General features: G+C 43.5%; 1 protein-coding gene across 1 annotated transcript; it reads right to left on the reverse strand.

Moving 5' to 3' along the window:
• Positions 1–3037: 3037 nt before the first annotated feature.
• On the reverse strand, positions 3038–10689 carry LOC146353405 (lysozyme C, milk isozyme-like). The gene is made up of 5 exons (XM_084829727.1): positions 10554–10689; positions 9886–10041; positions 5538–5616; positions 4505–4616; positions 3038–3148 (listed from the first exon to the last, which is right to left on the reverse strand). The coding sequence occupies exons 1-5, from the start codon at positions 10687–10689 to the stop codon at positions 3038–3040; spliced, it is 594 nt and encodes a 197-aa protein (XP_084685853.1).
• Positions 10690–11476: the final 787 nt, after the last annotated feature.

An 11476-nucleotide genomic window follows, 5' to 3' on the forward strand; every position in this document is an offset into this window, starting at 1 on the left:
TTTAGATGCTACACTATTTGTATTCCCCTTATTTTCGCCGTAGTCTACGTAAATGTTTACGTAGACTAGACGTGCCAAAATAAGGAATACACGCTTTTTTTTTTTTTTTACTCAGCCATGATAGGCTACGTAAACATTTACGTAGCCTATCACGGCTGGCTGCAGGGACGCAAACGGCGGCGGCTATGGCCGCCGCCATTTGTGACCTGGCCGGCCAGGATTCGGGGGTGGAGGGATGGAGCGCCTCCCCCCCAGCCAGAATTTTGGGGGGGAGGGATGGAACGCCTCCCCCCTGGCCAGAATTTCGGGGGGGAGGGACGGAGCGCTTCTCCCCCACCGCGAATCAAATTTCGTTCAAGATAAGTGACTTTCATACATCCCTAACGGAATGACACATTTGGATACTGCCCTTAGATTTTTCTTCAACTGATGTATGGAGAAAATACTTTCCTTGAGACAGACATTATACTATATGAAGGCAGACACCAGTCATATTCATGAAATGATTTTATTTATTTATTAATTACATTTATATCCCGCCTTTCTTCCACCATCTAACTCCAGGTGGCTACCTGTGGTTCCCAGGTGGTCTCCCCTCCAAGCACTGACCAGACCCAGCCCTGTTTATGTTCAGCAAGGTGGCTGTCTCATGTGCCTTCAGACTATGCCCTGGGACCAATTCTGTTATTTTAGGGACCTGAGAAATGTCAGAAGTGGACCTATGTTTTATGATAATCATGTCCCCATAGTAATGAAGTAGTATTACAAATGTAGGAAGAGGCCCAAGCTTGGAGAATATATTGAAAAGGAGGATGATTGTAGAGAATCTTAAATAACAAATGTCTATTTTTTCTTCTCAAGTAATAGAATTCTTAGGATGGAACTGACTATGATATTGGATGCATTTAAGGTAGTAATTGTGAAACTATTAATCCCCACCTTTAAAAAGAAAGATAAAAGCAAAGCTCTTTTTGTGGAGACAGATAATTGTAATAACAACATAAGAAGAGCTGTACTGGATCAGACCAAAGGCCTATCTAGTCCACCATTTTGTTTCCACAGTAGCCGACCAAATGTCTATGGAAAGTTCACAAAAGACATGAGTGAAATAGCACCCTCCTGGTCACGTTTCCCAGCTACTGGTACTGGAAGGCATATTGTCTTTGATGCCCAAGGTAATATATAGCCATCATGACTAGTAGGTATTGATAACCTTATTTTCCATGATTCATCACTGCCAACGGTGGTTAGGCTGGTGGGTACAGGACAGAGGGCTTTTTCGGTGGTGGCCCTGCACCTCTGGATTCAGCTTCCATTGTGTGTGTGTGGGGTCATCAGCCCGCTTCTTTGCAGTTCTTCCCTTCTTTTACAGGCCTTCTTGTAATGTCTGGGTTGTGGGTTTTATTGGTAAGTTTAGTTTTTATTGAGTATGTTCTTATCAATACTTATTATATATACTTTGTGTGATTTTTATCTTGTATGCCACCCTGACAGGCTTCCACCATTAAAGCCATCCTAAAAATATTGTTTTTGTAAAATTATGAATTATATTAGTTTTAATCAGGGAGATAGGAAGAGCCACAAATTAACAATACAAATTAACAATACAAATTAACAATACAAATATAGTGTTCATGTTTAAACCAAATAAGGGTGAAATCCTATGCATACTTAGACAGAAAAGAGTCCTACAATCTCCCAGCATTCCCCAGCAAAACACAATTAAAGTATCAAATGCAACAACTACATAAGCATTAAAACCAGCTTGAAACAGATTAAAACAATGCAATAAATATTCTATTCTAGAAATTTTCCTTACAATGGGAATGATAGATTTCCTGAGAGTTCTTTTTTATTTCTTTTAGTTTTTTAAAAAAATATACTTACACAAATTTGAATATATCCTAGGGATGGACAGACCACACAGCCCCCACCCTGTACAGTGCTTGCCAACCTCCCAGCATTTACCTGACCCAGGTGAGTGGTGTGGGGTGAACTGCTGGGTGGTTCATGGGGTGCTCGGCAGTGGCACGCAGGCATCTGCTCTCTTGCTGAGCATCATTTGCCACTTAAATGGCTGCTTGTCTTTTTCCATGAGTATGCCATCTATGCAAATGGGGGCCTTTAAGGCTCTTAAAGCCTTAACTTTAAAGCCTTAACTTTCTTAAAGCCTTAACTTAACCCCCTTTAATTTGTGTAGATGGGATACTCATGGAAAAGAATGAGCAGCCATTTGAGTGGCAAATGGTACTTGTTGAGGGAGTGGATGCCTGCACACTTGCCCACCTTGGTGCATGCTGAACCGGGCAGGTACTGGGGTCTGTGGACTGATGTTCAGGACCAAGCTGGCAATTTCTCACTGGTCTTTGAGCCCTAACTGGGCATCAGAACTATTCCTAAAATATCCATTGCAATGAATACATATGAAATGCATATATATGAATATACAACTTTCTAGCAATTATACATAGGCTTCAACAAAAGCAGACCAGCTATCCAAATAAGTATCCATTTAAAGGTGGTGTCTATATGGCAGCTGTTCAAATGTTGATAGCATTACAAGGTCCTCAATCCATTGCATTAAAGGAGGTGAGCGTTTATCCTTCCAATGTTGTAATATCACTCTTTTAGCTGTCAAAAGGATGCAGAGAATCCATTTACGCTGACCATTCAATAATTTCATGAAGCAGGTATGTAATTTAAAAGGGCATGTACATCAGCAAATATTAAAGATTGTTCCAGTACAAGATTTAGCCATATAATAACCTCCTCCCCCAAAAGCAACTATTGGACATTGCCAAAACATATGTTTAAAAGAAGCACTAACTGCATTTTACTGCCAGCAATTAGCTGAATTAGACAATCCCTTATTAAAGACATGTTGCAGCGTCCAATAGACATGAAGCATACATTTTTGCTGACTGAGCCTAAGATCCATAGATGTGATAGGTATAGATGGCAAAGCTGATTACACGGAATGGGACAATCCAATTCCCTGGCTGCTTGTCACGTTAGCCAGAGGGCAACAAAACTATCATCATTTGTAACTGGATTTGTCAAAGTCTGCACCTTTGCTATCAAGCACCATCAGAGAAGCAGGCAGGAATTTATGGAGACAGCAAGAGAGAGCCAGAGGACAAGGCAGGACCTGCAATCCACACAAGATTATCAGGCACAGTCCTCAGATCAGTGTGGAGGTACTGTGCTGGATAGGGATGTATGAGACGCTTGCTCCATCTGAGTTTGTTGGTTTGTTTGTTTTTTAAATGGATTTAGTTAATTCACACTTCCTGGACCCAAATGGGGATCTGAATGCAATTTGCAGTGGGGAATTCATATATTTCTGAATTTGTGATTGTTCTGCAAAACAAAAAAGTGCGTTCAACAGCATGAACATATATGAAAAATGTGCAAAGAAAAATGTGCACAAAACACTTTAGTTAAAGGGTGCATGCACCCCAAAATATGTACCTTTAAAAATGCACACCAAGAAGTTTACATTCACATAAACGGTAATGCATACTTTACAAAAACGCATATGAATTTCTGTACAGATTTTTTTAAAGTCAAAAGTTTGTGTGGAAACGGGATGGAATGAGCCTCGGGGGGGGGGGGGATGAATCAGTCGATTTGGTTTCTCTCAGTTTCTCAGTTTTCTAATGTTAAGTTCAGTTCATCCCGAACCTTGTGTGTGTTTTGTAAGCTTGCATGAAAATTCCTAATATATTTCAGCACAGTTCTTCCAATATGTGCATTTTGTAGGCAATTTTGCTTAATATACACATGGTTTGCAAGCAATTGTCCAAATATTTGAAGTATTGTCATGAATATACTTGCTTGTGTGTGCACGTTTCCTTAATATGTGTATGCTTATATGCATTGTTTTTGAAGGGAGAACTCCAGTGCGAAATTTAGAGACATGCGAATTTTGAAGGAGAACTGAGTTTCAGTTTGTGTATCGGTTTGGAAGTGCATTTTTTTTAGGTAACTTCACAGTACAATGCGAACTGAGTGACGAATTTCTCCCCGTCCACAAATTAGCTTCCCCTGAAAATACCAACGATCTCTGCGAGACTGAAATTGACAGATCCCCCCCCCCCTTTGCTCGTGCTGGAGCAGAGTGCTGGCTCCAGAGTTGAGATACTGTGTTCCAAGAGAGGCAGGTTAAAAGGAGAGTTGGGGGTTGGACTCAGTGGTCTTATAGGCCCCTTCCAACCCTACTATTCTATGAGTCTATGAGTCCTGGAAAACTCATTGCTATACCTGTCAGTCACAAAACTACCCCCTGCCTCCCCCCTCTTCTCTGCTTGGCATTTCCATTTATAGAGACATCGTGAGAAGTTACAAAAACACATCAAAGTACAAGAACAACCTGGAAGCGCTCCTGAGGCTTTGAAGCAGTTCTGAAGCCTCAAGGTCAGACCCCTTTGCCTTGGACTGCCTTGGATCTGAGCTGTCTGGGATTCCAAATTGGTCTGAATATCTTTGAGGTGGCTATCCTGACCTCGGGCTCATTCCTCTTCTGAAATGAATTCCTTCTCTGACCTCTGTCAAAAAGACATTTTATATAATAACGGGTGACCACACGTTGAGTGCAGTATTTCTCAAAGACTGGCCTAAAGGGGCAGAGAGAGAGAGAAAGAGAGGGAGAGGGTAAGGTTATTTTGCACCTTGCAAATAGTTCACATTTCTGAAAAGAAAATAGTTCTGAAAGATTGAATTGTCTTCCAGTGGGCAACAAAATACACTCCAGAACACAAGCCTGAAAGGATGGCAGGGAGTGATAAATACAGGAGTGGCTTCTTGTGAGAAGGCAGTGAATATTTCTCTACTAGTAAGCCTGCCAGGGTTTTCCCCTCATGCTACAAGGTGTCAGGCCTGGATGACTCCTCAACCTAAAGAAGGAGCATAGAAAACAGAGAGGAACCCGCAGGCTGTCTGAGTGGTGAGCAAATGAAGGACAGCACAGAGCAAGAAGGAAGGGCCCAGCTGAACAGAGAAGGTAGTCAAGGCCTTGGTGACACAAAAGCACTCAGAAAAGGAAAGAAAGAAATCCATGAATGCCAGAATGGGGCTTTTGGGGTCCCATTTGGATCCTTTTCTCCCTCGGTCTGTTTCCACTGAAACTGGCCAATATGCCAGAACTTTCTGACCAGTATGTCAGATCTAGCCAGAACTTTAAAATGTTAAAAAACTGGTGCCTGAGTTTGCTTGTTTTTCTCTTCCCTCCTTTTCTTTTTTGATCCTAAGGCTGAGGGCAAGGACGATCTCGTTTGATAATGATCCAATAGTAAACTGCTCTGGGAGATCCTTTGGTTGAAGTTTGGGATAAAAATACCTTAAACACATGTATGTGCATGCATGCATACAAGTCCCCAAGCCACCACTCAGCACCACATGCAGCCCTGAAGGTCAAAAAGGTTGCCCACTAGGGTACAAAAGTTTTCTATTTGATTTGATCAAATAATATTTTCCAACCCCTCCTTTAAATTGTTATTGTTTTTCTTCTCAGAAGTTGGGAAGCTGATGCCACTCACCAAGCTCTCATGTCCTTTGTGCTTCCAACAACTTTCTTAACACAGAGAGCATCATCTGTGACATCATCATCTAGGAACTCTGTGAAGGAAGTTAATGGAGGCAAGTTAATGAAGAATAAATCCAAGACCATCTATAGATTCCGACTGAAGCCCCCAAGGTAAAAGAACTGCATCTCTGGAGGAAGAGCATGAGAACATGTGTGTTTTCATCCAGAGATGCCACTGAGCCAGCCATTAAAAACATGGACTGGAAAAGAGGTTCTTGTTTTGTGTGCAAAGCAAAGATGGATGTGGTCAGCTCTCCAAAGTGAAATAAAGCCATTTTATAGGCCAGAGGACTGCAGTCCACATGAAAGAGAAGTTTCAAAAGTTTCCCCACTCCTGTGCACATGCACAGCCACAGGCACATCAAATCAGCACCCAAGAACAGATGAGATCCTTTATTCCCTTGAGCAATATTGTAGATACAAAAGAAGAGAATCAGACAGTTTGATGGGTTGAGGGTTGATTTTCAGTGTTGTTCATTGGCTTGGACAGGAATATCTAAAGGACTGCCTTCTCCCATGCAGGACTGCCTGTGGATTAAGATCATACTATGGAGGATCTCTTATGTGCCCTCCTGCCAACATCTGAGTTGCACTTGACTGGGATGCAGGAGAGAGTCTTCTTGATGGCCACACTGGGGTCATGGAACTCCCTGCCTAGGGAGTCCTGCCTCTCCCCACTCTGTCTGATACCTACCATCACTTCATGAAGACTTCTTAATTTCCAGCAGGCATGTGGCTTGTTGGATTGTTAATTTTAGCTTTCCTGGCCTGGGTTTAATAACAGTTTTTAATCATTTTTATCAGCTCTCTACCTCTTTTTATTTGTTTTGGGTTATTTTTTACTGATGTTTTGTTTTTATAAATTGCCTTGTATGGAAAAACACTTACACTTGTATGGAAAAGCAGAATATAAATGTTGTTTTAAATATATATCTCTATCTCTATAAATAAATGGATCAGGACCGTTGGGAAATATAATCTCTAATCTGATCAATATTTGATTTACAAGTAATCCAAGTACTTAGTCAGAAATGTTGGGCATGCCTGTGAAGTTCCTAGTACTGCATTGGCATTTGTCATATTGCACAGAACTGTTTATTAGGGCTGTGCACCACCTTGTTCCAAAGCCCGAATAATGAGTCGAAGCGGGCTGCTTAGGAGGTGCCTCCACATGATACGAGGCAGAGCAGAATAGCAAAGAGGCACCCTGAAGCGAAGCAGCTTGTGTACGAAGTGCCTTGTCTGACTTGGTGAATTGTGAGGTGGAGGAGGAGGGAGGGAGCTTTGGCAAATGGAAACTCTAGTTGCCAAATCAGGGCTGAATGAAACCCAGTAATTTCCAGTCAGTGACAGTAGTTGAGGAGGGGTGAAGACTGAATAACTGGAGAAAAACAGCTGTGTTTCAGAGACAGAGATCATTCTAGTGGTGTTACTTAGGGATGTTAGAACCCATCCCCATCTGGGTTCTCTGGACGTTCCCCACCCCAGCCTCCACTCCACTCACTTGTCCCTCTGCCTCTGCTGCAATTGCCATGTTTTTTTAAAAAAAATGGCAATTGGAAGTCTATGTGTACATAGACTTACATGCAAAAAGTGCAGTGAATCTTGACTATATGGGCGATTCAGAGCACATTTTACATATAAGTCTGTGTGTGCACATAGACCTATACGCAAAAAGTGCTGTGAACTGCCCAGGCAGGAAGAGGAGGAGGCGTGGTGCACATCCCTGCTGCTCACTAGCTGTCTCCTCCTCGTGAGCAGGAGACAGCTAATGGCAGGGTGCGTGCAATGCACCTCCTCCTCCCTGGTTGGCTGTCAAGGACTGCCAACTAGCAGTGCATCGCATGCCGCAGCCGCTTGCTAGCTGTCTCCTCCTTATGAGCAGGAGACAGCTACCAGTCCTTGGGGGTGTTTCCTCCAGCAATTTACCCCCTCAACTGACAAGGCACAGTGCAATTTTGAAGCTCTGATTCTCCTTTTTTTGGTTTATTGCTTTAGGAAGAAACTTCCACCCTTTGTTATAGAGGTCCTTTGGGTTAAAATGGGATCTACTTTCCGTCTTTGTGTTAACTGCTCTCTTTCCCACAACAAACCCATTAGGGTCTCCTCAGAAGTAACTCCCATTGTGGTCAATGAGGCTTGCCCTCCTAATGCCCACAGAACTTACAGAGAACCCTCTTAATTGACAAAGCATAGCACAATCTTGTGGCTCTGATCCTCCTTTGTTTGGTTTATTGCCTTAGGAAGAACCTTCGACCCTTTGTTATAGGGATCCTGCAGGGTAAAATGGGGACTAGTTTCCATCTTTGGGTTTACTGCTCTCTTTCCCAGCACAAGCATAGGTGTGTCTACTTCGAAGTAACTCCCATTGTGGTCAATGAGGCTTGCTCCTGAAATGCAGGTTCATCTGGACTTTCAAGGGAAAGGAGAAAGGGGGGGGAGCCGGGGGGGAAGCCTCTCTTAGTGGTTGAGCAGCCCCTGCCAGTCAGATGACATTCACCCCCCACCCCCACCAGGAAGTATGTTCTGTGAAGTGATTTTTACTGCTCGGGGAGCCCTGAGTGGACCACATTGCAGCAAAGCTGATTCCTTTTTAAAAATTCCAGAACTCCTCCATTAGCGTCTCCTTCTGTTTTCATGGAAACACAGCCATAGACAGCTGAGCAGGCAGGAGGTGGCAGCATGGGGCTGAGAGGTACAGCTCTTTGCTTCGAGACTTTTTGTGGAAAAAATCAAATTTCAGCTGTACCTAGCACAAAAGGTACTGGGCCAAACTGTCTGAAATTTGGCAGGTGGGATCCCCTCCATGTCGACAGAGAGACCCCCCATGTTTCATATAATTAACATGAAAACTGAAAACGTTATGGCCATTTGTGTTTTCCCATGCAAGTCAATGGGATAACGCTCAAACTGAGTGATCCGGATATCCGAATCTCGCTTTGGATCTGGAACCGAATCGAAGTGGAGGGGGTCCGAATCAGTCCAAGTTGAAGTGGGGTTGATTTGGAGGTTCTGAAGTGGCATCCAAAGCAAAGTGGGGGGCTCCATGCACAGCCCTACTGTTTATGAAGCAGTGAAGAGCAAATGGAGCAGAGAGGTGGTTTCTGAACAGGGCTTAATTTGAGCCAGAGTTCCCAAAGGCTCAGCCTGACACCTCTTTTGAACTCCAAGGCTGAGCCCTGGTATATATGAATAAAGAATAAATAAGAGAGTGCAATTGAGTAAGTGCAGAATGCCTTTCAATTGCCACTGAGAGGATAGAATCAAATATTTCCTATCTGGAATCAGGGTAGAAGGCTTGCTGGGCATAGGGTTTGGTTCCCAGGCTACCTTAAGAGTCTCAGAGAATTCCGCCATGGATCTCGGTGAGGCCGAATGCCAGTGCATTCGGCCTCCTGAACTCCATGGCGGAACGGCCTGCCACCCCCCCGTCCCCCGCGGATCCCCCCTGGGACGAGACTCAGCTGGGCTGGATCTCCCGGGCGGCGGCAGCTCCGCCGGCTGCTGCTGCCGCCATTTCCAGGCTTGCCTTGTGTAAAAAAAAAAAAGACGTGATAGGCTACGTAAATCTTTACATAGCTTATCACGGCTGGGTGGGTAAAACAACAACAACAACATTGCGTACGCAAATGGCGGCGGCTATGGCCACCGCCATTTGCGTTCCTCCTTTTTACCATCTTAATCTACGTAAATATTTACGTAGACTATGATGGCAAAAATCAAGGGGAACGCAAATAGCGTAGCGGGCGCTATTTGCATCCCCTTTAGATTCACCGTTTTAGCCTATGTAAAGATTTACATAGGCTAAAACGGGGAAACAAAAAGGGACGCAAATAGTGCCCACTACGCTATTTGCGTTCCCCTTGATTTTTGCCATCATAGTCTACGTAAATATTTACGTAGATTAAGACGGCCAAAAAGAAGGAATGCAAATGGCGGCAGCTGTAGCCGCCGCCATTTGTGTATGCGGTGTTTTTTTTTTACTCAGAGCCCTCCGCGGCCGGAAATCCGGCTGTGGATGGCTCTGGCCTGGCCGGGCTGGGCCTGGCCGGCTGCTCAGTGGAGCTGCCGTGGAGCACAGCCGGCCATTCGAGGTTTCCGGGGGGAGGAATGGAGCGCCTCCCCCCCAGGCCAGGATTCTGGGGGGAGGGATGGAACACCTCCCCCCCACCATCAACATAATCCGCGAAAGGTAAGTCACTTTCGTACATCCCTACTTAAGGCTTGTCAGTTCTCCTTTTAGAAATAAAACACTTTTCTTGAGTCTCAGACTGCAAAGGCGAAAACAAGAATTCACTTACTATCACAGGAAATATTGCATTTGTTCTGTGACAAATGCCTCCCATTATTGCACCATTCGAGGCCGCTCAGCTGGAATATTCCATAGCGTGGAACACCTTTTGTATTTTCATAATATAATGTGTCAAGTCTGCTTGTGTAATCAGCTACACAGACATCTAGTAAGGAAGCATAATACGGCAATCGGACATGTTCAATCAATTTTGTTTTCTAAAACCAGTTTCAAAGCATTGAAAGAGGAAAGCCTTTTACCTTACTCAGATATCAACCCCAATCTCGATTTAAACACTTCCAAAATACTGACATTAACCATTCTCGGTTTTGACATTCAAAGATTCAAAATTCAGTCTTTTCTCTTGTAACTTTGTAAGATAGCTAGTTGCACATGTGATTATTTCTAACAACTTCTAACACTTCTAACTTCTAACAACTTCTAACTTCTAACTTCTAACACTTCTAAGATCTTGCTCGTTTTATGGGTTCTCATTTTCAAAATTTGCCACCGTATTTGAACATGTTCACCTATGGCATATTTCATTAATTTTAAAACGTATAATTGAAAATAATAACAAAACATTAAATACATTTAAACTCATTCCATTAAAAAAGGATAAAAAGCAGCAGATGACAATCAATTAGGACCAAAATTATCCTAACAGACAGAACTCACACTGTTCTGAGTAGATGCTTTTAAAAGGGTCCAGCCCAAGAAGTTTCAGGATGTAGTAGAGGTCACAAGCATGATACACTTTGGCCTTATTTGTAACTATGAGTAGGTAGAATAAGGCAAGTTCAATAGCCTTCATTGCTGCAGGTCTCTGGGATGTGGTGTGTTGGGGATTTCATAGCTTATGGTAGTGACGGCTCTTGGCATAGGCTACCCAATGCCCACTCCCTCCGCTAGTGGTATTATGTCATCAGCATGGGCTTAAATATTTATTATTCCAGAAACTGGTCGCAGATGTGCATTTTGGACTTCATTGTATGGGTAGTGCAATGGAGATAATGCTGGGTTTCAGTGCCCTTCATGACATTACAGAGGTGCTGTAAAAATGCCTCCCTAGATAGAACTACCTTGCGGGGGCATTACCTTGCACAGAAGCTGAAGATCTTAAGCACTCTCTAAGTGTGGTTTTCCTAGTGAGTCTGGCCTGTTGGACCTAGCTTGAAGTGAAGACCCCTTGTCTCCAGGAACCCTAAAGTCTGATCACCTCCTGGAACATCAGCTGTTGGAATGGAACTGCATTTCTTATTGTTGTGTGTTGTTGGAAGAACCCTAGTGTCTCTGCCATGAACCCAAATTCTGAAATAAGGTGGCTGCATTGCCCAGAATCTGTCAGACCAACAAACAGGAAATCATCCATATAATGGGCAATGGAGGCAGAGGCTGTCTTCCAATTGATAGCCCATTCCAGCTTCATGCTGCAACCCATAGGGAGCAGATTAACCATGTAGAACCTAGCATTCAAACAAGAAACCGAGCAAGCTGAAATAAGCTGGGTGGCTTTGCAGAAGGCAGAATTACAACTTTATGTCACATTTGCTTAGTGCCTTATGCCACGTCGCTTGGCCATTCCAACTGTGCAGTCTCAG

The sequence above is a fragment of the Heloderma suspectum genome, chromosome 2 (assembly GCF_057233095.1).
Source record: "Heloderma suspectum isolate Gila_16-S chromosome 2, 16-S_ref, whole genome shotgun sequence".
NCBI classification, from domain to species: Eukaryota; Metazoa; Chordata; class Lepidosauria; order Squamata; family Helodermatidae; genus Heloderma; species Heloderma suspectum.

Bases quoted from the DNA above. Each gene is read 5' to 3' on its own strand.
- LOC146353405 (XM_084829727.1), bottom strand. From the start codon at position 10,689: ATGAAGGCTATTGAACTTGCCTTATTCTACCTACTCATAGTTACAAAT. The intron at 10,042-10,553 runs GTGAGTTCTGTC...CTTCCTTACTAG, and splicing joins AAGCATCTACTCAGAACAGT to ATGTCTGTGTAGCTGATTAC. The intron at 3,149-4,504 runs GTCAGGATAGCC...TGTGGATTGCAG, and splicing joins AGAAGAGGAATGAGCCCGAG to GTCCTGCCTTGTCCTCTGGC.